This window comes from Gorilla gorilla, chromosome 6, assembly GCF_029281585.2.
Source record: "Gorilla gorilla gorilla isolate KB3781 chromosome 6, NHGRI_mGorGor1-v2.1_pri, whole genome shotgun sequence".
NCBI classification, from domain to species: Eukaryota; Metazoa; Chordata; class Mammalia; order Primates; family Hominidae; genus Gorilla; species Gorilla gorilla.
The window spans coordinates 63,030,833-63,056,464 of record NC_073230.2 but is presented as its reverse complement, the minus strand read 5'-3'; the positions used below and the strand labels follow the sequence as shown (position 1 = coordinate 63,056,464).

General features: G+C 45.2%; 1 protein-coding gene across 1 annotated transcript in view; it reads right to left on the bottom strand.

The window, feature by feature from the left end:
- Positions 1-1,835: 1,835 nt before the first annotated feature.
- EGFR (epidermal growth factor receptor) overlaps positions 1,836-25,632 on the bottom strand; it is a 200,227-nt gene continuing 176,430 nt past the window's right edge. The window contains exons 21-28 of the mRNA XM_031012805.3: positions 21,614-21,769; positions 20,646-20,721; positions 14,661-14,807; positions 13,116-13,213; positions 12,174-12,341; positions 11,751-11,798; positions 10,906-11,014; positions 1,836-8,168 (exon numbers count right to left, since the gene is read on the bottom strand). Of these exons, the coding sequence (XP_030868665.1) occupies positions 7,807-8,168; positions 10,906-11,014; positions 11,751-11,798; positions 12,174-12,341; positions 13,116-13,213; positions 14,661-14,807; positions 20,646-20,721; positions 21,614-21,769 (1,164 nt within the window). The 3' untranslated portion in view covers positions 1,836-7,806. The remainder of the gene's footprint in view (positions 8,169-10,905; positions 11,015-11,750; positions 11,799-12,173; positions 12,342-13,115; positions 13,214-14,660; positions 14,808-20,645; positions 20,722-21,613; positions 21,770-25,632) is intronic.

Below are 25,632 nucleotides of genomic sequence, written 5' to 3'. Positions count from 1 at the left end.
TATATTAAAACTGCATGTGCCTGAGGTGTTCCCAGGCAGCCAGGGTGTGGAGGCTCAGGAGCTGAGAGAGCAGTGGGTGTGGCGGGTTCTGATATGGGATGCTGGGCCTTGAGGAGAATGCTGGGAAGCTCCGGATTTTCTCATTGTTCGTGGACCTGGCTATCCTGAAGTCCTGCTTCCACATGGAAATGTGGTTTACTCTCAGCCCCATGTTTGTGCATAGACAACGGATGGCATTCACCAGGAACAGCACAAAAGCAAAGCTGCGATCTTCCTGGAAACAATTAGAGTCAGCGCTGCGAGCATTACAGGTGGTGTGAGCTGGCACAGCCTGCTTCCTGCCCTCACTTCTGTGTGAAAGAAACAAGGCAGGGCACTGTGCAGCGACCAGCTGGTGGAGGGAAAGGCGCCGGAGGGAGACTCTTTAGGGAAGTCAGGGCCACCAGGAGCCCCAGGGCCATCCCATCAGGCGAGAGGAGCTGCGTCTGGTGCTGGTCCACTCTCTGATGCCTGCAGGAGGCACCCTGCCTGCCCTCCTCGCCCTGTGCATCCCCACCCAGCCTCCTGGCTGCTCGGCCCTCGATGCTGGGTTTTGGGAAGCTGTTCTCTCCTCTTTGGTAGCATCATCTGCTTCATCAACAGGTTTGCTTTTTCTCAGGTGTTGAGTTCAAATCCCCTAACTCTACTTTTACAGCTAGAACTGAGAAAACTATCTGTACTCATTTATCTGTTTAAGCGTTTAGACACAGAACCTGGGTTTTCTATAATGTGCCACATAACGATGTTCACATGGTCCCATAAGATTATAATACCATGTTTTCACTGTGTCTTTTTAACATTTAGCTATGTTTATATACACAGATCCTTACCATTGTACTGCAGTTGCCTGCAGTATTCAGTACAGTCCCAGGCTGTACAGATCATTAGCCTAGGAGCAACAGACTACACCATATCACTTAGGCTTGTGCTGGGCTGTGCCATCTAGATGTGTGAAGTACACTCTGTGATGCTCGCACAGTGATGACATCTCCTAACGATGCATTTCTCAGAACATGCTCCTGTGGTAAGGAAGCCTGACGGCAGTCTGAGCTCGGTCTCCCTAGAACCCTCCCCTGCCACACCGTGGCTATTCCCGATGTGCGGGTAGTGGCTTCATTACATTAAACACGGCAGCGAGAGCTCCTGCCATGAAAGTTCTGGGTGGAGGGTGGGACCACCCACATGTAAGAGAGGTTGGTGGTGAGTGGGGCAGCTGAATGGGAGGCCCCTTGCCCATGCTGGGACCCACTTAATTCCTCTGATTTTTAGCAGAATCAGGGCAAACTTCTAATTATTTTGGTACTCTGAAGAAACAAAACCTGGGCTTGCCATAGAAAAATCTGTTCCATCAGGGAATTCCCTCTTGGCTCTGTGAAGGAGAAAAACTATGAAGAGATCTTTGGAATGAGGGGTCTCGAGGGCACTGGAAGGCTCTGGCATGTGAAGAGCTTGAGTTGGAATGCATCTGAGAGCCCGAGGGGCTGGCCCAGACACAGGAGGAAGCCTCCGAGCTGGCTTGGATTTTTTTTCCATTAAAAAGTTCTCTGGTTCCTGAGGTGCGATGGTGATGGTGGGAGAGGCTGGTTAGGGACAGGGGGGGCTCTCTGTACTTTCTGCTTAGTTTTGCTGTGAACCTAAAACTGCTCTAAAAATAATTTATTGATTTTTTAAAAAAGTTATCAGGAAAGAACACCTACAGTTGGTTAGATATGATTAATAACTAGTACCAACATGGCATTGTTAACAAAGAATACATTATTATTATTATAAGGTACTCATAAGTAAAGAACAATGAATAATATACATCTAATTTTTTAATACTCAATGCACAATCAACATTTCTGATCAACAGTATAAACCATACAAAAGAGAATTCTGCTTTTCATTTGTACAAATACTGCTTTCATCATTGCAAAACTTTCAAGGTTAAAACGTACCATATGTTGAAGCTATAAAGCTATTGCTTGAATGTTTCTAAAACGAAGTTATTGCTGTCTGTTGTTAATCGGTTACATTGTCACCTCTAATACCAGTCATCAAATCCATAGGATCTCTTAATTTCCAAGAGATTGTATTGTACAGCAAGATTATTTTTGTGGCCAAATCAGGTCATAGGATTCCTTTTTTTTTTTTTTAAAGATAAGTAAATGCATCCAGAAATGTAGGCACAGATTTAAGTTTTCCCCATAGTTTTATCTGCTAGGTGATAGGGTGGATCTTCTTAGTGCTTCTGCTGGGAATTCAGATAGGACAGACTTGCAGCCTCAGAGGACACACTGCAGGTAGTGCAGAGAGACATGGAAGGAAAACACACTGCCTGCTACAGTTTTTATCCCAGGTATAATTTGTGAGGAATGTATAACAAATGTTTCTTAAAGCATGAATCCTCTTCTTGAATTCTTGTTTTTATGAAAGCCATCCAACTACTTACTCAATCCTCTTGAAATCTGCCTTTTGTAATGTAACTGAGAGGCCAGTGTTTTCTTTCATTGTGGGAAATAAAGGCTACTTGGTTGCTTTAGGGAGGGCAACAATGTCAGCTGCATAAGCAGCAAGAATACTATATTTTACTACTAGTCCACCCTTAATAAAGAGAGCAAGCTTAGGAAATGGAAAGAGGTGTCTGTTTTATATTTCCTTTGCTTTTCAACCATTGTTTAGACATTCTCCCTTCTAGTGCCTGGAGAACCTGCATGGAAACTCTGTTCAGGTTCTTGACTCTCAGCGACAGATGTGGAGGTCTTTGTGTCTTAGTTCTCTAGGCCTGAGAATCACATACATCTGCAGAATTTGCCTCCAAGTCCATGTCCTCGTGGCTAATCCCTAGGCCGGTAGTTCTCAACTTTGGCCGCACATTGAAATGACGTCAGGAGCTTTAAAAACTACGAACGCTTGGGTTTCGGCCCCAGAGATTTGCGTTTAATCGGTCTGAGGTTTAGCTGGGCTTCAAGCTTTTAAAAGCTCCTCAGGTGATGTCACTGCAGCCAGGGCTGAATAACTTCTCTAGGGTGGCTGGGCCCAGGCTCAGTAAGACTGTTGGTGAACTAACCAAAGTGTGCTGAACATTATTAGGCTTTCCAGACATGTCTAGTTTATATTGGTAAATGCATATCAATTGTAAATATAAAAATAAAATTTGCATTGAAGTCACATTATATATATAAACCAACAAAGTGCTATGTTATTGCTTTTCTTACATGTACAGGGTTACACTGGCAGATGATGAGAGTATGGCATGCAGCTGGATTTTTCTAGTAGTAACAACAGTGAGCCCTTTCCATTAACACTGCCCCAACAGACTCAACAGAACCTGCCTCAGACCAAGCTAAATGTGCTTTCCATCATCTTTTAAAATTTCCTAAATATAAAAACGATGCTTCTCTTCTTCACCATGACAATGACCTAGCTTAGCTCCTCAATGAGGTTGTGCCTTTTTATAAGAGAGAGAAAGGGCTTTCCTCTTGCCTCAACTTAACCCTTTTAAACAAAGATTTCAGTTTCAAATTTTGATTCTATTGCAGTCTCTCTAAAGTAAACTGTGTTTGTTTTAGTAGAAAAATGAGTTTCTAAAAATATATTGTACAAAGTTCAGTGCTACATAAAGAGAACTATATCCCGCAACAAAGTTACAAAAATAGATTTACATTTAAAAATCCTGTCTGTGTCTTCAATAGTACAAAGCTGTACCCCTGGTATGGCAGGTGTGGCTGGTGAAAGAGGCAAGGATTTCTGTTCTGTAAGGTTTTAAAGCCCCCAGGCAAGGAAATGTGAGCAGATCATTATGTTGCAATAAAAGTGTGTGCTTATCACAAGAAAGAAATGCAGAGTAGACATTGAGGGCAATTTCAACAGGTGTTGCCTACGTGGAATAGCAGCTCATTCACAAAGGAGGGAAGAGACTGGTTTCTGTAACTTACTTAGAGAATGCAGAGGGTCCCAGGGCATTTTCAAGGCTCAGGTGGGGGTATTTGCCCCTTTCCAGCTGAACTGCTGGTGAGGGTGAATTGGACGCTTTTGAAATGAGCCAAGTCTCAGGCTTATCAGTGACTGCAGATTGTTCTCTCCACTGCACATGGGAATCTCTACCCTACCCAGCCTTTTATTCTACTCTGACTGGGGGCTCTGGTACAGACCCACAGTCTTGTACAACTGAAGACCCTAGAAATAAGGGTTTCAACCCTGGTTGCCCATTAGAATCATGAAAGAGCCCCCGAGATTTGGGTTGAATTGGTCTGCAGAGACTCCAGGCCCCTTCTTTTGAAGCTCCACAGATGATTCTCTTCTGCCTGAGGGGAGGTGCTGAGTTCCCATCACCCACCAGTTTCATCCTACACAAGTGCAATCAGAGGCCTAGTGAGAGTGGCACTGGGGGGTGGCCCCCCAGCGAGTGCCAAGTAGACCCCACCAGGCCCTTCCTTTAGGCCAGAGGTTCTAGAAACTTTGATGAATGTTGCAATAACCAGGGGGTGCTCTGAAAAGGCCCTACGGCTGGGCTGCACCTGAGAAAATCAAGCCACAATCTTTCTGGTTGGGACCAGGAGATTCCCAAGGGCAGCCGCCCTTGAGAACCAGTGCCTTTCCTGCTAAGCAATCCATAGTCCCCTTATGTCTGCAGTTGTGAGGCAGGGGTGGTAAGTCACAACATCAAGAACTTTCAGCAAACACCTAAGCTTTGGTGTCATCAGCTGGAGTGCAATAGGATGCATCCACAGTGCTCCCCCTTACAACCTGGACTCACAGCGAATATAGAGTTTAGAAGACTCATCCCTTCTCTGATCCCTCATGGGGTGATGGGCATGGTGTAATTAGAGGAGCTCCTTAGAGATGATGCAAGAAGATGCACGAAGGCTGGCGGCACCTATGAATGTGAGCTCTCAGCTCCTTACTTTCCTTCGACCTCTGTTTCCAAAGACCACATCTGAAGCTGGGGTCATGGGGTAAGCTCTTCCAGGAACTGACTGAGGAAGAAACAGCCAATGGACAGGCTTTCTGTAGGGTATTAAGGCCAGGCTATCAATCAGGAAGACCTTCAGGGATGGAGTCCAAGCTTTGAGTACTGACCGATCAGGGTTGTTAGGTGAAAATCATGGGACTTTGGGCAGCTCCTCTCCTGACCTGCCCACCACAGTCGCCAGATCCGTGGAGAGGCTAAGGGCTTTGCGGCTTCTACCAGACAGAACTGTGCCTCCCTGGACAGATGAAGTGAGAACTATTTTGGGAAGCACAATCTTAAAATTAATAGAATTTAGCAACTAAACTTTATGGTGGAAAATTAAAATATGAAGGAGAAGAAAGCTAGAATAGCTTTTGCTCTTTTATTAGGTTACTGTTTCAAACTACAAAAATACTAGAATTTAATGCTACAATGTGTCTCACTTACAACTGACCTGCCTCATCGATCATCTGCTTCTTGACACATAAGTGACAGCAGAATGTAGGTCCTTCTGTTTCCCAGTTCTGACTGAAATATTTCTGCATGTCCTGAGGTGAATGAATAATAAAAGTGGTTAACTGACGACATAAAATCTCAGATTCTTAGAAATGTTGTGTAGTCTTCTCACTAAGCATGTGCAGAGATGATAGCTCAAAATCCCCCTGGGGGCTGCAACTTTTAGGGAACTTGTGGGATGCTCCAAGCTCATCCCCTGGCTTAGAGGGAGCAGGTTGTTTAGGGTGACTGACCTCAGCCTTACGCGGACTTTAGCAGTGGAGGCCTCTGGCAGCTGTTTCCTTGGTCAGGGTGCCCCTGACGCACCTGCACTTTCCACCTCCCCGCTGACTGAGACCTGGTCATCCTCCTGTGAGGCCTCCCTTCCAGGTCTCCTCAGGCAGGACCCAACTTCCCTGCTCTGTGCTCTCACAGTGCCTGGCTGATGGGTCCTGTCTGGCATTTGTCACGTTGTTTTAAGGTTAGCATCTATGAGTCCATTTCCTTTGCTAAATTGTGAATTTCTTAGAATCAGGGACTATGTTTTATTTATCTTTGTATCTTTCATACCCATACCAGGCTAGTATAGATGCTGAGGGGTATTTGAGAGCATAATAGAGTGGAAATGAATATAATTTTATTTTCATTGAGACAAAAATCAAATACTTTCTTAACAAAGTTGTAGGGGCTCTGACTGATCTGGGAGTCAAAAATTACTTTAAAAGCAAAAGGAACATTTTGTATGTGTGTGTGACTGAACATAAATGTAGGCTGAAAATATTTTCTGAACCATTTCTTCCTTGATAAATTGGATGGGGTGGATATTGACTAGGAGAGTTTAAAACACTGTTTACAAAGGACTGCTGTTAACCAGTCAGGTTACAGGGCACACACAGATTAGGAAAAAAGGTGGGATCCTAACTAGCTGAATCTTCCAATCTTCCAATTGTAGAGAAATCATTTTAGGAAGGAACTTTTTTCCTTCTAAAACATCTGCAAATGTTGTGAAAGTATTATCAATTTCAAACCCTAGTTTCATATTTACTACCTGAATTCCACACTACTCATAATGCTACTGTCATTCGCACCTGTAAAATGCCCTGTTGTGGCCAGAGCTGTAAGTGCTTGAATAGATGACTCAAGGCAGAGACACTTTTTGTGTGACAAAGTGTAAGGAGGGGGTTTGGGGCCAGCTGACCTGGAGGGAACATATACTCTTTGAGTAAAAAGCTTTTGAAGTGAAGTAAAAGGAGAAAACTATCTTCCATGAGTAACCCAAACTAATTTTGGGGGGTTGGGGTGATGGCTAAAGGAGATTTCAGAGCAGCTTCATTTTTGTAGTCTTCTGATCTATGCCCCAAAGGACCTGATGCATTTCATCTGAGCCTCAAATTAGGAGATACGTTTTTGTGAGAACAAAAGCGGTGCTATCCTTAGGTATTCCACATTCTCAGCTGTGGGCTATTGGTCTGAATGCCGATGAATCCAATGTGGGCTAGAATCCGAGTTATTACTTGATGTGTCATCCTCTCTTGCTGATTTCATGACAGCAAGACAGGGGCAGCACACTGAGTTTCAAAACAATGGAATGGAAGACAAACAAGTCAGTCTAATGCTCATGACTGGAAACCACTGGTCCATCAGTGGGGAGTAAGTACCGTGGGGACATTTTTACAAAAGTAAGTCTAAGGAAGAATTCTATCCCCTCCGTTTCTTCTTTGCCCAGGAAGGGACAGAGTGGCTTATCCTACTGTACCTGCCATGACTCGATACAGTACCGATCCGGCCTGCTGGGGCCATGAAGGCCTTCTTGGATCTTTAGTGTTTTGCAGTGGAAGCCTTGAAGGAGAACCACTGGAATCAAGCATCTTCTGGAAGACTTGTGGCTTGTGCTCCTTGCTCACAGTTGGGCCTGGATGAACTCAGGGTAGCAAGCGCTACCAGCAAGCTTCTTCCTTGTTGGAAGAGCCCATTGAAGTAAAAATCAATAGCGACAATGAAAAACTCCAAGATCCCCAATCAATAAAAATCCTCACATATACTTTTTTTTTTCAAATATACCTCTTTGAAAGATAAATTTCTGCTCCAAGGGACAATATTCTTGCTGGATGCGTTTCTGTAAATGCTTCACAGTTTGAAGACAAAGGAATGCACCTGCAACTTCCCAAAATGCGCCCGAGGTGGAAGCACTTCCTGGCTAGTCGGTGTAAACGTTGCAAAACCAGTCTGTGGGTCTAAGAGCTAATGCGGGCATGGCTGTTGGGATGGAGGACCTGCTGTGGCTTGGTCCTGGGTATCGAAAGAGTCTGGATTTTTAGGGCTCATACTATCCTCCGTGGTCATGCTCCAATAAATTCACTGCTTTGTGGCGCGACCCTTAGGTATTCTGCATTTTCAGCTGTGGAGCCCTTAAAGATGCCATTTGGCTTGGCTTCCTTGGGAAAGAAGTCCTGCTGGTAGTCAGGGTTGTCCAGGCTAATTTGGTGGCTGCCTTTCTGGGCCCAGTGGGAAGGGCCGTCGAATGTGCTGTTGACACAGGTGGGCTGGACAGTGTTGAGATACTCGGGGTTGCCCACTGCAGTGCTGTGGGGGTCCTGGTAGTGTGGGTCTCTGCTGGGTGCGGGGTTCAGAGGCTGATTGTGATAGACAGGATTCTGCACAGAGCCAGCGGGCCTTTTGGGAACAGACTGGTTTATGTATTCTGAAAGTGGAAAGAAATCAGAGGTGAAGTAATCAGCAAAGCACCATCCCATGCAGGATCCCCGGGTTCTGAACCCTGTGAATGTTTTCAACAAGGAGACTTATGACAGGGAGCAGGAGCCTTGGGAGGGCCCTTTGCTGTTGCTGCAAAGGAAAGTGGGTTCTTTCCTGTACTTCTCAAAGTAATGGACATATGTGTCTTCTGTAAATTTAAAGTTCTCAGAGGATAAACTGCCTTGAGGAGAGTGTGTGTATGTGTATACATGTATACATATATGTGTGGTATGTATGTGGTATGTGTGTCTGGTGTATGTATATGTGTGTGTATGTGCGCTGTGTGTGTGGTGTATGTGTGTGTGGTGTATGTTTGTATGTGTGTGTGGTGTGTGCATGTGGGTGTGTATGGTGTGTGTGTACGTTTGTGTATATGTGGTGTGTGTATACGTGTGTATGTATGGTGTGTGTGGTGTGTGTCTATTGTGTATGTATGTGTGGTATGAGTTGTGTGTGTGTGGTGTGGGTGTGTATGTGGTGTGTGTATGTGTGTCTGCGGTGTGTGTGGTGTGTGTACGTGTGTGTGGTGTATGTGTATGTATGTGTGATGTGTGTGTGGTGTGTGTACGTGTGTGTGGTGTATGTGTATGTATGTGTGATGTGTGTGTGGTGTGTGTACGTGTGTGTGGTGTATGTGTATGTATGTGTGATGTGTGTGTGGTGTGTGTCTGTGGTGTGTGTGTGGTGTGTGTACGTGTGTGTATGTGTGGTGTGTGTGGTGTGTATGTGTGTGTATATATGCATATGTGTGGGGTGTATATGTTTGTGTGTGTGGGCGGTTTTTGTGGTGTGTGTGGTGTGTGTATTTGTGTGTGTTGTGTGTATATGTGGTGTGTGTGTACATGTGTACATATGGTGTGTGGTGTGTATATGTCTATATGTTTATGTATGTGTGGTGTGTGTGTGGTGTGGGTGTGTATGTGTGCATACATATGTGTATGTGGTGTGTGTACGTGTGTGTCTGTGGTGTGTATGTGTGTGTGGTGTGTGGATGTGTACGTATGTGTGGTGTGTGTGGTGTGTATGTGTGTGTGGTGTGTGTGTGTATGTTTGTGTATATGTGGTGTGTGTGTACATGTGTATGGTGTGTGTCGTGTGTGTCTGTGTGTGTGTAGTTGGTGTGTATAGTTGGTGTGTAAAGAGGTATATCATCTGCCTTAACTTGCATTTTTCTAATAGCTTATAATATTGATAATCTGTTTATATTATATTAGATAGCCAATAAACTATATATTAGATATTACACCAACATATATATAACTTACTATATGTTATATATCTAAATCTTTATATACATATAACATATGTATAAAGATTTCTATATATTTTTATATATAAAGATTTTGATATATATGATATAGATATTAGATAGCTAATAAACTACATATTAGATATATAGATATCAGATATTACATCAACATATATATAACATATGTTTTATATATGTCTAAATCTTTATACATGTGTCGTGTGTGTGGGGTGTGGGTGTGTATATGTGCATACATATGTGTATGTGGTGTGTTAACGTGTTTCTGTGGTGTGTGTGGTGTGTATACATGTGTGTATGTGTGGTGTGTGTATGTGTGGTGCGTGTGGTGTGTGTACGTGTGTGTGTGGTGTGTATGTGTGTGGTGTGTGTGTGTGTGTGTGGTGTAGTGTGTATATGTTTGTATGTGTGTGCGGTTTTTGTGGTGTGTGTGTGTGGCGTGTGTATGTGTGTGTGGTGTGTGTGTGGTGTGTGTGGTGTATGTGTACGTGTGTATGTAATGGTGTGTGTAGTGTATATGTGTCTGTGTGTATGTATGTGTGGTGTGTATGTGTGCGTACATATGTGTCTGTAGTGTGTGTACATGTGTCTGTGTTGTGTGTTGTGTGTACGTGTGTGTGGTGTGTGTGTATGTATGTGTGGTGTGTATGTATGCGTGGTGTATGTATGTGTGTATGTATGTGTGTATACGTGTGTGTATGTGGTGTGTGTGGTGTGTATATGTGTATGTGTGTGGGGTTTTTGTGGTGTATGTGTGGTGTGTGTATGTGTGTATACATGTATGTGTGTGTGGTGTGTATGTATGTGAGGTGTGTGTGTGTATATGTGTGTGCATGTGTATGTGTCTGTGTATGGTGTGTGTGTGGTGTCTGTGTATGTGTGTGGTGTGTGTATATGTGTGTATGTGTATGTGTGTGTATATATGTGTGTGTGTGTTAGCAGGTTATGAGTATCTGGATAAAGCTTAAAATTTATTAATATTAACTAATATTTAATTAGTTAAATATATGTTTCACAGGTCAAGATAGAGCCAGCAGAGAGAACAGGGATCAAATCTGTCACAAACACACACATACACACACACACACACACACACACAGACGTACACACATCATGCACACTCACACACACAGATGTGTATGTCCGTGGTTTGCTTCATAAGCTAGAAATTTTGCAGATTCATTCTTAAAACAGAGGTACAGAAAACAACCCAGACACAACAAAGAGCTTGTGCAGGCTCGGTCATGTGTTTATCTGCTCCTTACGCCCTTCACTGTGTCTGCAAATCTGCCACTGTTTCCCCCTCTGGAGATGCTGGAGGGAGCACCTGGCTTGGACACTGGGTGGTGGAGACTGGCTGCTGCTGAGTGGGTCGAGGAGGCCGAGGAGCAGGACTGTTTCCAGACAAGCCACTCACCAGGCACTGGGAGGAAGGTGTCGTCTATGCTGTCCTCAGTCAAGGCGCCTGTGGGGTCTGAGCTGTATCGCTGCAAGAAGCTGTCTTCCTTGATGGGACAGCTTTGCAGCTGCAGGAGGAAATGAGGGAAGGTTACTCCAGTCAGGGCTGCCCCAACTTCAGTGTTTGCAAAAATCACCTGAGATCTCCTTGAGATGCCGGTTCTGATTAGTAGGTTGGGCAGGCCTGAGAGTCTGCACCCTAGTGGGTGCTGGTGCTACTGGGCTGCAGGCTGCAGGGTGGGCAGCAGGGCTGTGCTGGGTGCTGTACAGCAGAACTTTCCGCAGTGAGGGAGGTGTGCTATGAGCGGTGCTCTTCAATACGGTCACCACTAGCCACGTGTGGCTACTGGACACTTCACATGTGTGAGAAACTGAATTTTATATTTTATTTCATTTTAACTTATTAACATTTAAGTTGAAGTAGCCACATGTGGCTAGTGGTTTCTGCATGGCACAGTGCGGTCTAGACCACGGCCTCACACTTCAACAGACATCAACATCACCTGGAAAGTGGCTCAAACATAGACTACTGGGTGCCACCCCCAGAGGTCCTGATTTGGTCAAACTGGGGCAGTGGCCTGAAAAATGGCGTTTCTAACAAGCTGCCAGGCGATGCTACTACTGGTCCAGGAGTCACGCTTTGAACGGCACTGTGAGGCGTGACAGCCGTGCAGGGAAAAACCCACACAGGAAGAAAATTCAAGATTATCTGGGTTAAGATTATTTAGGTTAAGGCATTTTCCATGTAAAATAGTGCCATAGTGGAGAGCTGTAAATTCTGGCTTATAAGGTGTTCATACATACCCCATTTCTATCAATGCAAGCCACAGTGGAATTGTTGCTGGTTGCACTCTGAAAAAGAAACAGAGAAGTTGCCCGTGGAATGCTTGTACCACATCGCATCCACTTTTCCTGAATGCAGGTGGTGCGCCTCATGGAGGGTATATCGTGAAGGTGTTTAATTTTTGTCTTAATCATTAGTTTTAGAGCAACGAGGTTTAGTTTTGATTTAATTCCATTCCATAGTGGACCTAAAAGGCTTACAATCAAGTTGTTGCAATGCAACAAAATAATTAATACACTTAATTTATTTTGATTTTGATTTTACCATTTGGTTAAAATTGACTTCATCTCCATGTGAGTTTCACTAGATGGTTATTTTCCCTAAAATTCAGTTTGTTCAAATGAGTAGACACAGCTTGAGAGAGAGAGAGACAGATTTCATACCAGAGAGCTCAGGAGGGGAGTCCGTGACGTGGAGGGGCTGCTGAAGAAGCCCTGCTGTGGGATGAGGTACTCGTCGGCATCCACCACATCGTCCATGTCTTCTTCATCCATCAGGGCACGGTAGAAGTTGGAGTCTGTAGGGCTTGGCAAATGCATTCTTTCATCCCCCTGGTGCAGAGATTTTGAGGCTATTAGAATGGCCCATAGAGATGCTATTCCACTTCTTGGCTATAGGAGCAGGGGTCTATTGCCGGCAGGTGCCTGTGTGTTTGCCAATTTTGTTATAATGAAATCCCCCTCGGTTCTCTAAATTATAGCTGCCTCCCCTCACGGCATGATGTGGGTGCCTTAAAATAAAACATGAACCATCCTTTGATGCTTGAAAGCCCCTACATGAGATGCAAATAGCTTCTGAGGAAACAGAAAGGGAAGAAGCTGCAGGATTCATCGAGTGTGCACCTTGCTGTGAGGTGCTAGGGAGTGTATTTTGCAACATATTTTATTGAATCTTTGAGACAATCCTGTGAGCTTGGTTTTGGTATTCCTGTGTTATGGAAGGAGATAGGTGGATCGGCTGCCTGGGTGATGCGAAGAAGTGGAGAGTCAGGGGTGTGAAGCCACGTCTGCCTGATACCAAAGCCCAATAGACCATGCTTCTCTGTTAGACCCAGCTGAGGCTTTGGCTAGCTGGACAGTGAGGATGAGCACGGGAGGAGAGTTCAGATGGGGAGGGGGAGATGGAGTTGGGTGGGCCCCACTCACGGATGCTGCTTAGTTCACGATGTGGCCTGCACCTTACTGAGGCTTGCTCTAATGCACTGGAGGGTTTAATAATGCGATCTGGGACACAGGGAGGCCAGGCTGGCATGTGACAGAACACAGTGACATGAGATGCTCATTAGAGGGACTCTTCCTAATGGAAGCACAGACTGCAATTTGTACCTGAATGACAAGGTAGCGCTGGGGGTCTCGGGCCATTTTGGAGAATTCGATGATCAACTCACGGAACTTTGGGCGACTATCTGCGTCTATCATCCAGCCTGGGGAAGGAATGAGAAAAAACAGTGCAATTAGAACACTGGAAGAAATGATAAAGATGGCATTGCTTAAAGAAGGCATTGGTGATGCGACACTTCCAGTCAAATAAGTGATGAAAGAACCAAGTCTTTGTGGTAGACTTTTCTGTCTTGGCCAACTAGTACTGGTTACTGTTTAAAGACCATGCCAGCACTGTACATTTGAATCAGAATAACAATAATGCCCTCTAGTTTTTCTATGCCCACTCTTCCTGGGGTCAGCATCCTGTGTTGCGCCTGAGGTGATGGAGCAGCGTGGGTCTGTGCAATTGCTCTCCGTGAACTATCCTGACTGCAGGGTGCCCTGCACCAAGGTCCTCACTCAACATCCACCCTTAGCATTCCTTCAGGTAGGAAACCAGATGCAACGTAGAAAAATAGGCTTTAAAGAATTTGGGGTTGGGACTGGGCCCCTACCCCCGGTGTCTCCAGTACAGCACATACCCAGTGGGCATGCATGCAAGTGAGAGGGCTGGTGGGCACGCATGCAAGTGAGAGGGCTGGCTGTGCTGGCAACTTCCACAGGAGGACACACTGTTAACTGTGCTGCTGCATGTGACTACCCAACAATCTAAATCCAGATTAAACAATTTGGAGGTATGGCTACTGCCTGGAAATCCTCATGCCTCTTGAGGGATCACATTTATTTTCCATCCACAGCATGTCAAGCTATTTTAGGCCAGACTGCTATGTGACCTTAGACAAATCACGTGGCTTCTCTGGATCACAGCTTCCTTAGCTCAAACCAAGGAAGTTAAAAAAGATCAACTCTGTGGTCTAGAGTTCAGAAAGGCATTAATATTTACATTAACTTGGCTCTGTCATATTCCCTATACAACTTTCTTTTGCAAATGCTCATCCCATGCATGTAATGCTACCTCCAGAGCCCACTGCACTCGTGAATCTGGTAGAATAATAGCATCAATCAAATTACACACTCTTATTTAGATTAAAATGTTTAAATGCCACACTGCAGAGACTTCACATAAATCCACTGGTTTAAAAGGTTTAAGTCAAAGCAGAAATGTTGACTCTATTAGCCTTATGTTGTTACTCACTGTCATGCATTTAAAAACATTCAGTCTCTCTGGTAACAGGCTTCAAAATATAGGGCAACTCGGTATTTCATTGAGTAACTCAGCGAATAGAATATTTTGGTGTAATGACTTGCGGAAGACTTTAGTTTTATTTATTTGCTTGCAAACATGGGCAAACGTCAGAATGCCCAGTGAGTCAAGAAGTGTCTTTAAAAGAATGCTTGAAGGGGTATTTACAGATGTTTCTGGATTTGTGTGCCTGCCTTAAGTAATGTGATGACATTTCTCCAGGGATGCAAAGGCCTCAGCTGTTTGGCTAAGAGCAGCCACCAAGGCTCAGCTAGGCAGTGTGGACAGACCCACCAGTCACTCACATTTGACCATGATCATGTAGACATCGATGGTACATATGGGTGGCTGAGGGAGGCGTTCTCCTTTCTCCAGGATGGAGGAGATCTCGCTGGCAGGGATTCCATCATATGGCTTGGATCCAAAGGTCATCAACTCCCAAACGGTCACCCCTGAGAGGATGAAGCAAGAAAAGAAGGCAGTGGGATCATGAATGAACAATCACAATCCCCTGCTTTAGTCATCATTACTGGTTACTGTTTCTTGATGTTTAGAAACCTACATTTCTGTAGTCTTGGGCAATTTGCTTCAGTGCTGGAAGCCTCAGTCTACCTCTCTATAAAGTGGGGTAATAACAGTATCTGTTTCACAGGATTGCTGTAAGGACCCAACAAGATAATACAACTGAAATGCTTAGCGCAATGCCCAGCAAGTAGTAAGTGACTGATAAGTGGTAAACTTTGGTAATTAACAATAAAGACAACAGTAACTCTACTAGCATAAGTATTATGCTCCAGACAGGATACACACTCAGTCACCTGCTCTGAGGGACCTGTATCTGCAGAATGAGGAAGATGCAGATTCTGAACAGGGCTGTAAACTGCACATTTTTAGATCATAAAAAAATTGGAAATGAAAAAACTTAAGTTCCATTTGATAAAAATAAAAATCTCAGGAAGAAACTGAATCCCTGAACAGACCAATAATGAGCTCCAAAATTGAATCAGTAATAAATAGCCTACCAACTAAAAACAAAGCCCAAGACTAGAAGGATTCACAGCCAAATTCTACAAGATGTACAAAAAAAGCTGGTATCATTCCTACTGAAACTATTCCAAAAAAATTGAGAAGGAGGGACTCTTCCTTAACTGATTCTATGAGGCCAACGTCATCCTGATACCAAAACTTGGCAGAGATACAACAAAAAAGAAAACTTCAGGCCAATATCTCTGATGAACATAGACATAAAAATCCTCAACAAAATACTGGCAAGTCGAATCCAGCAGCACAAGCTTAAGCCACCACAATCAAGTCGGCTTCATCTCTGGGATGCAAGATTGGTTCAACATATGCAAATCAATAAATGTGATTCACCACACAAACAGAACTGAGGACAAAAGCCACATGATCATCTCAATAGATGCAGAAAAGGCTCTCAATAAAATTCAACATGTTTAAAATTCTCAATAAACTAGGTATTTAAGGAACAAACCTCAACATAATAGCCATCTATGGCAAACCCACAGCCAACATCATATTGAATGGGCAAAAGCTGAAAACATTCCCCTTGAAAATTGACACAAGACAAGGATTCCCTCTCTCAACACTCCTATTTAACATAGCATTGGAAGTCCTGGCCAGATAAACCAGGTGAGAGAAAGAAATAATGGACATCCAAATAGGAAGAGAGGAAAACAGCTATCTCTGTTTGCAGATGACATGATCCTATATCTAGAAAACCCCATAGTCTTGGCCCAAAAACCCCTTAAGCTGATAAACAACTTCAGTGAAGACTCAGTTGTACAAAATCAATGTACAAAAATAATTAGCATTCCAATATGCCAACAACAGTCAAGCTGAGAGCCAAATCAGGAATGCAATTCAATTCACAATTGCCACAAAAAGAATAAAATACCTAGAAATACAGTAAACCAGGAAAGTGAAAGATCTCTACAATGAGAACCACAAAACACTGCTTAAAGAAATCAGAGATGACACAAACAAATGGAAAAACACTCCATGCTCATGGATAGAAAGAATCAATATCATTAAAATGACTATACTTCCCAAAGTATTTTATATATTCAATGTTACTCCTATCACACTACCAATGAGATTCTTCACAGAACTAGAAAATACAATTTAAAAATTCACATGGAACCAAAAAAGAGCCTGAATTGCCAAGGCAATCCTAAGCAAAAAGAACAAAGTTGGAAGCATGATGCTACCTGACTTTAAACTACAGGGATACAGTAATCAAAACAGCATGGTACTAGTACAGAAACAGACATACAGACCAATGAAACAGAATAGAGAGCCCAGAAATAAGGCTGCACACCTACAACCATGTGATTGTTGACAAAGTTGACAAAAAAAAAAAGCAATGAATAAAGGACTCCCTACTCAGTAAATGATGACTAGCTAGCCATGAAGAAGACTCAAACTGGACTCCTTCCTTACACCATACACAAAAATAAACTCAAAATGGATTAAAGACTTAAATGTAAAACCCCAAACTATAAAAACCCTGGAAGACAACCTAGGTAATACCATTCTGGACATAGGAATGGGCTAAGATTTCATGATGAAAACACATCAAGCAATTGCAACAAAAGCAAAAATTGACAAATGGGATCTAACTAAACTGAAGATCTTCTGCACAGCAAAAGAAACTATCGTCAGAGTGAAGACAACCCACAGAATGGGAGAACATTTTTGCAAGCTACAAATCTGAGAAGGGTCTAATAACCAGCATCTATGAGGAACTTAAGCAAATTCACAAGAAAAAATCAAACAATCCCATTAAAAAGTGGGCAAAGGACATGAGCAGACACTTTTCAGAAGAAGACATACATGCAGCCAACAAGTATATGAAAAAGAGCTTAACATCACTGATCATTAAAGAAATAAAAATCAAAACCACACTGAGATACCATCTCATACCAGTCAGATGGCTATTATTGAAAAGTAAAAAAAAAAAAAAAAAATCCCAACACATGCTGGTGAGGTTGTGGAGAAAAAGGAATGCTTTTACACTGTTGGTGGGAATGTAAATTAGTTCAATTATTGTGGAAAAGAGTGTGGCAATTTCTCAGATAGCTAAAAACAGAAAGGAATATAAATCATTCTACCATAAAGACATATACATGCGTATTTTCACTGCAGCACTATTCACAATAGCGAAGACATGGAATCAACCTAAATGCCCATCAATGACAGACTGGATAAAGAAAATGTGGTACATATATACCATGGAACACTAGGCAGCCACAAAATAGAATGAGATCATGTACTTTGCAAGAACATGGATGGAACTAGAGGCCATCATCCTTAGCAAACTAATGCAGGAACAGAAAATCAAATACCGCATGTTCTCACTTATAAGTGGGAGCTAAATGATGAGAACACATGGACACTTAGAGGGGAACAACACACACTGGGGTCTATAGGAAGGTGGAGGATGGGAGGAGGGAGAGGATCAGGAAAAATAACTAATGGGTACTAGGCTTAATCCCCGGGTGATAAAATAATCTGTGTAACAAACCCCCATGACACAAATTTACCTATATAACAAACCTGCACATGTACCCCTGAACCTAAAATAAAAGTTAAAAAATGTCAGGTACTAAAATCTAAAAAATACAAAACCACAATATAGATATAACAAGCATAGAATAAAAACCCTCATATTTTTCCTTCAAAATCAAACAACTATGATGGTTAAAAACAAGTGAAAGCAGTGATAATTTTAGGACCAGTGTTTTTTCAGACAACCCCGAGTTCTGATGGCCCTCCCATCTCTGGGTAACAGAGGCCATTCCCAAACGGAACCACCTGAATTAATACACAGAATACAAGCTTAACAATGGAAGGAAAGCAATGGTTTGGGGGCAAGAAAATAGATTCTTGTGTCATCCCCTGCCCCCAACACATAGTCTATATGGATTTGTAAAAGAAAGACTGTCTCATTTCCAGATCTATGCAGTCAGTTTAACTACTATTTAACTAGGTTTTTAAACATGTATGATGAATTCTAGTGGGAAGACACGTTATTAGATTTTGGAACAAACAGCGAGGGAGAGGAGAGCCAGTATAGCCAGTGTTAGGTGGAGAATGGCCTGGAAGGTGTTGCGAGTTCTCTCTTTTTAGCTCCTTGGTACAACACACTAGGCCCCTAATTTATTAAATCGAATAATCTGCCTTGACTAGAGACTAGAGAGTAGAGAAAACAGGATATGATTTTTAAACAAAAAATTCAGGCTCATGGTCTGGTAGTTCCAGTGGGCTGCCTAGGCCAGTGATTATAATCTGCCGTGGCAGCCTCAATGATGTTGAAAGCACACAATGTTTTCAGTGGGAACGGACTTCCTGAGAATGGGTGTGACCACATCAAGGCACTAAGCCACTGACTTTGAGAGGGCTTCCACTTGTGCATGGAGTGTGGGCATTGCGCTGGCACACACAGGCTATGCCTGGAGTGTGATGGGAGGGGGACCTGGTGGACGGGAGAGTTGCCAGGGCCAGATGGCCCAGCAACCCATCAGTCATGGCCAGGTGCTCAGGTTTTATCTGAACATACCTGGAGGACCAAAGAAAGATGTTGAGCAGAGAATGAAAAGTCTGATAAAGTTAAAAAATATGCACTTTGGGAGGCCGAGGCGGGCAGATCATGAGGTCAGGAGTTCGAGACCAGCCTGGCCAACATAGTGAAACCTTGTCTCAACTAAAGATACAAAAAATTAGCTGGGCATGGTGGTGTGCGCCTGTAATCCCAGCTACTCAGGAGGCTGAGGCAGTAGAATCACTTGAACCCGGGAGGTGGAGGTTGCAGTGAGCCGAGACTGCACCACTGCACTCCAGCCTGGGTGACAGGGCAAGACTCTGTCTCAAAAAAAAAAAAAAAGTTAAAAAATATATGTGGCCTCTGTCTGGAGCATAGATGAGGGGGAGCAAGTGGGAAGAGGGGAGACCAGCAGGAGACCGGGCTGTGCTTGGGGTGGGAGGGGCGGGCTGCGTGAGGACAAAATAAATGGCTTGGGGCAGGACCCCGGGGTTCCCTCGTGGAGAGGAGATACATTCTGAAAATGGCTGTAAATAACAATGCATCAGCAGATCTTTATTTCCTTATCTGTTCCATTAATTGAGGCAGCTCAGCTCACAGGTGCACACCAAACTTCACTTATTCATGGACACAAATCTCTGCCTTTGTATCATAAATCTTACATTTTGACAGAAGAGATAAAGACTCAGGAAATTTAAAAATGTGTATGTATTTGGAAAATCAGAAAGTTAATAATGCTATAGGAAAAAGAAAAAATACTAAGTAAAAAAGGACGATATCCCAAATAATTTTGCTTTTGTAGTACTGACTAGATTAATTCTTGGAAATTCCTTTCAATAGTGTTCTCCTCAAATACACATTTCTAGAGAGGTGAGGCGACTCCTCCCTTGCTCCTGTCGCTGTAGATGGCTGGGGTAACTGATTTTCCTCAGTAAAGGGGTAGGTTCATGGGTTCCAGCCTTTCAGTAAGTTGCTGGGTGAAATTCAAGGACCAAGTGCGGTAATTCAGTGGAACATGCCTGGCACAGCGGTCAGAGTCAATGTGTCTGCAACACTTTCTCAACATGGGAGGCCCTTGTAGGCTCAGGACAGGGCAGGGACCTAGGGCCGGGTGAGGAGAGGGGCCCTTGTGAGGATGGGTACAGGCCAGTGCTGGGCAACACTGGGATTCAGAAGAGGAAACAGAGAATCCCCCGGGGCCGGACCAGATGGTCCTCCCGAGAGCGAGAAGCAAGGGTCATCTCCCTTTCTTCTTTTATCCCTGCAGACACGCTCAGTGTGTGTTTGTCAAGCCGTTCTCTCTGACACATAAGGGCCAGGGTAGTTCATCTTAAGCCTCATTTCTCTACCGGAACTATTCCCCATCATGCTTCTTCTGCCACCTCCCTCTGGTTCACTTCAAATTCATGGCAACGTTAATGGTTTGGTTAACGTTAAAGTTTGGTTGGACTTTGCAGGGAGAGCCGTTTCCTAAGCTCTTTCCCTCCCATACCCCCCACCCTGCCAGACGAGCTCATTGCAATCTCCAGTGACTTTCGGACGGCAGCTGGACTCGATTTCCTCTGCCGTGTTTTCTCAGTACAATAGATAGACAGCAATGATTACATTATCATTAGTCATTATCTCAAAAGAAAATACTTGCATGTCAGAGGATATAATGTAAATTAACTAACAATAAAAGCCAGGTTGGCCTCAGTACAAACTCATTAGCATCAGGATTATGACTCACCGTAGCTCCAGACATCACTCTGGTGGGTATAGATTCTGTGTAAAATTGATTCCAATGCCATCCACTTGATAGGCACCTTGGGATGGTGAGAGATAAGGCAGTGAGACAACTATTAGTTTCCCTCTGTTGGAAAAAGTTAACTCACTCTGGACCTAATTACAAGTGACACACACAGAGGAGCCAGACCACCCCACGACCCGTCTCCCAGGCCTGGCGCCTCCTCCCGGCAACAGGGGATCTCAGTCTGACGGAGTTCAGGGCTGCTCTGGTAGGTTTCTGAGCACCCTCTGGGTCCTAGGCTGCTCTGGTGAGCTGGGAGCCCTGGTTGTGCCCAGTGGCCTCACTCATCCAGGTCTGCGTGTGTTTTCAGGGCCCAGCATCATGGGGTTGGTGGCTGCTAGGAGCCAAGCAGGCCAGAGTGAAACCTCAGAGGGGCCTGGCTGTGGGAGGGCATTCGAGGGCCTGACAGGGGACGCGCACCCCTTAGTGCTGTGAGGGTCCCTAAGAGAAACCGAGCCAGTGAAGGGAGAGAAGGACTCCATTGCTGCCTGTCCCAGCCACGAGCCACAGACAGCCCTGGGAGCTCGGGTCCGCATGGGGCCTTTCCTGTTCCTTAGGTGTCCTTGACAGCAGTAGACCACCAAGGCAGCTGTGACCTTTCCCAATTGCGCTACTGAAGGGGGCTTATATATCCTGCAGGGAGAGGCTGAAACCTAACCTTTGCTAATGATCACCTGGGGATAACATCCTCATTCACTGTCCCAGCAAGTTCCGTTCCCAAAGCAGCTCTGGCTCACACTACCAGGAGACCCTGGCTGGACCCAGCTGCCAGCAGCAGCCGCTGCGAGCTCACCCAGAATGTCTGGAGAGCGTCCTCCCCTGCATGTGTTAAACAATACAGCTAGTGGGAAGGCAGCCTGGTCCCTGGTGTCAGGAAAATGCTGGCTGACCTAAAGCCACCTCCTTACTTTGCCTCCTTCTGCATGGTATTCTTTCTCTTCTGCACCCAGCAGTTTGGCCAGCCCAAAATCTGTGATCTTGACATGCTGCGGTGTTTTCACCAGTACGTTCCTGGCTGCCAGGTCGCGGTGCACCAAGCGACGGTCCTCCAAGTAGTTCATGCCCTGAAACAGAGAAGACCCTGCTGTGAGGGACAGATCATCATGGGAAGAAGCTCTGCATCTGAATTCAGGGTCATGTTCATGGCAGGCTCTGAGCCTCTCCACGTCGAGGACTTACGGCTGGCGAACGTTAGTGACTACTGATCCAAAGAATGGAAAGGCGCATGAAAGAAGATGTAACCCGCTGCTGACCATTAACTTTTCTCCATCCAGTTCCTCAAGTTTTAAGTCCAGAGGTGCTCGTATATGAGGACAAAGAAGAGCAGGAGCTCTGCTGCCCAGCTGAGACCTGGGCTTGAACTTACTGGACTTGCCAGGCTGACCTTCCTGCATGTGGTTTATCTGCAAAGCGGGGGTGGGGGGTGGCGCGGACCATGCCCTCCTCACCAAGCTGGTGCAAAGGAATGTCTTTCAGGGTTTTTAAGCCACACTCTCATTGTGCTTTCTTGGACTCTCTGATATGGTTCACTGCCTATGAAGATTTTTGTCCTGTTTTACTTTTCACTGGTTTATTATTATTATTATTACTGAAACCACATGGATACTGAATATGCTTTTAGAAGACACCACTCTCCCCACCTCCCTGGCTGCCTCCACAATCTCGCTGCAATTGAAATCTCTGCTCTGAGAGTAAGAAAGAAATAATATGTGAGAAGCAGCCAGCACAGCGCCCAACAGAGTGAATTCCTAGAAATGCTACCCTGACCCTGGCTGATCCTGACCCACGGCCTCTGGTGTCCTTGTCACATGCACCTTTCTCCCTGCTGGCTGCTGGGGTCACTGCTGACCCCTGCTCCTCCTTGCTTGATGGATGCCTACCTTGCTGAGCCCAACTGTCCCAGGCTTTGGCATCAGCATGGCAGCCTGCATCTCTCTGCAAGGGCCAGGCTGGCAGGTGGGAGAGGCTGGGAGGGGTCAAGTTCTGCAGACCTCTTATTATTGTTTCTACCACACTCTCTTCTCTCTCCACCAAGAGGGTGGGCCACCTTTCTAGTTCCCTTTATGGCTGACGTTCATGTACTTTCTAGTACAGAGTGGGCACGACAGAAATGCTTGCTGCGGTGCAGCAAACAGAAACAAACAGGCATCTCTAGCCTGCTCCACTCTGCCGCTCCTGTATGGAGGGATCCCACTGTAGTGTGACTGCAGGGAAAAGCTGTAGATGTGGATGGATTCCCAAGTTTTCTGGCAAATTGTTTTTTTTTTTTTGCATGAATATTGTGTGAAAATGATTCGTTGAATTGGCATGTCAGAGCAAAATTAAAATTTTTTCTTTCTCAGGCAAAACCAGTCATCATAAGAACCTAGGGTCTCGCAAAGATGCTATGCAGAATTAGTCTTTGGGCGCCGTTTGTGAGGCCTTTAATGTTTTTCTCTTTTGGAAAAGAGACGCTTGCCTGACACCCACGTCTCATGACTACATGGACTGTCCCCTCACCCTGCACTGCCGAGAGCGCTCCTACGGGTTTGCGATGCTGCTGGACGTTAGTGCTTCCCTGCCTACTTAAGGGGAAATGAGCAGGTTCTTCTCTGGACAACACTTCCAAATTAGGAAGTATTATGTCAGGATGGTGGGTGGAAAGGGAGAGGAGGCGGGGGCAGAAGCCGAGGAAGCGCTTCCCAAAAGAGGACTGGCCCAGACTCCCTGCTACTCTGGCAGCCTGGGTCTCCTTCAGAGGCAAGCTCCCTGCTCCCGCTGTCTGCCTCGTCTGACTCCTGGGATGCTGACTTGCTCTCTGCCTGGTACCCTGTCTCTTACAGAGCAAGGCCTCTGTTTATTAAATATCATGAACTCCTGCCCATTCGAAAGGGAGAGTTAGGCTCAGCCTCTTGCCGGTTCAACTGAGTGTCTACCTTCTTGGCTGTGTGAACTCCCAGGCTATCTCCTCTTCTCTCTTCTCTGTCCCTTGCTTTCTCCCCCTCACCCTTGCCTTCTCCTTTCTTTCTACCCTGTCCGTTCTTCATATTTGTACCTTTTGTTCGTTCTTCGCATTTGTTGAAGGCGTCCTCTGTGGTAGCTGTTGAGCAGGAGTGGCACAGGCCTACAGTAAAGAGCCACACACAAGTCCCCATGCAGAGGACCAGGAACCTCTCCCTTTCTCCCTCTCTATTTAAAATGCGTGGTTTCTACATATTCATTAAGCCCACAAGGAGGCCCTCAGAGCACATTCCCAGCTTCGTTTCACCACCATTGCTAACTTTCATTCTGCCTCTTTAAATGCTTAGTGGAGATTTTGGTATACTGGGCACATTTTTAAAACGGCCTGTTGAAGAATGAACAACTGAATGAATGAATGATTGAATGATTGGTGATAGCAGCTGACAGTGCTGAGCACTGGCGATGTGCCAGCCCTTTCACACACGTCCGTGCAGACACCTTTTCCATCCCAGTCCCCACATGACCACCTCGTTAGATGACCTGGGGTCCAGAGGCTGAAGCATGTGGCTGCACAGACCAAATACCCTGAGACCCCAAGACCACTACTGGGACCATGGCTTTAATTCCCCTGCTGGGAAATGCACCTGCTAAGCCAGAGGCTGCTTGGGGTTTTATATATATGCATATGTGTGTGTGTATATATATATATATATATACACACACACACACACACACATTATGTGTGAGAGCATGAGACAGCGTGAGCACGCACCTTGGTCCCGTGCCTCTGGGGAAGTCCGCGTCACTCTGTCAATCTAACAAATCCAGTTGACCTCTGGCCCAGCCCTTCCCCACTCCTCACACCAGGGCTTTAAAGGACCTGAGCCATTTCCACACAGTGTCTGTTTCCTCAGAACACCGGTCTTCACCAAAGGCGTGGGAAAGGGCAGACAGCACAGGACATATTCTGGAATTCAGGTAATCAGTTGGAGGGTTTTAAGTCAGAGACAGCTTTGGGACAAGGAGAGAATCCCATGTGAACTTAGAGGAGACTTGACGCATGGGTCTCCGTTCCACTGCCGGCACATTTGAAAGGACAACTCTGTGCCTGGTGCAGTTATGCTTTAACTGGTCCCCAAAGATAAGAGCCGCGATACGGCCTGTGAGCTCCCAGGGTCTGAGCAGAGGTCGCAGGAAGAAATATCAACAAAGCCTCAGCGGGGCCTCTCAGGAAACTCAGTTCCTGCTTCTTCTCCGAGACCCTCACTTTAATTGAAATTAAAATATTTATTTTTGTTAATTACTACAGGAAAACTGGAATGAATTTTGAAATACAGCACTGAGGTTAAAAGGGGATTTGAAAAGCCAGCCTGGAACTTCCACTTACAAAAAAGAAGGCTCTGCTCCACACGGCGGTCGGGGCTTTTTCTGGCAGGGTACCCCAGAGCGAGGGGCGGGGGCTGTGTTTGACCTTGAAGGGCTGGGTGTTCCCAGGGGCTGCCGCACCCCACGAGTCTTGGGAGGAGTTCAGAGTGAGAGGCGGGAACTGGATTGTTTGTGTTCTGTTTTGTAAATCTCCTGTGGAAGAGCTCATGGAGCAGTGACTTAGGAAGGAAGTGGAGGAGGGGAGGACGAGAAGGCCGCGTGGTTCTGGTGGAGTGGAGGGCCTTCCTATCAACACTATTTTGTTGTTGCTGTTGTTCAGAAGTATTTATTTAAAGCAAGATCAGAAAGAGGCTTAAGGTTCATCATCTTCAAAATAACCCACCTCTACCAGAACCATGCTGAGACCAAGACCACCATCACCCTTCCCCTGGGGGCTGGGGCTCACCCCTCACCTCCACTTTGAGCTGGTCCTGAGGCAGGCAAGGCCAGACACTCCTGGCCACAGCTAGGGAGAAGGTGAGGGGCCCCGCAGGGCTTTCTCAGGCCTCATCTTCCAGGATCCCCCTGCACAAATGATGGTGTTCTCCCCTCAACCTTTCAG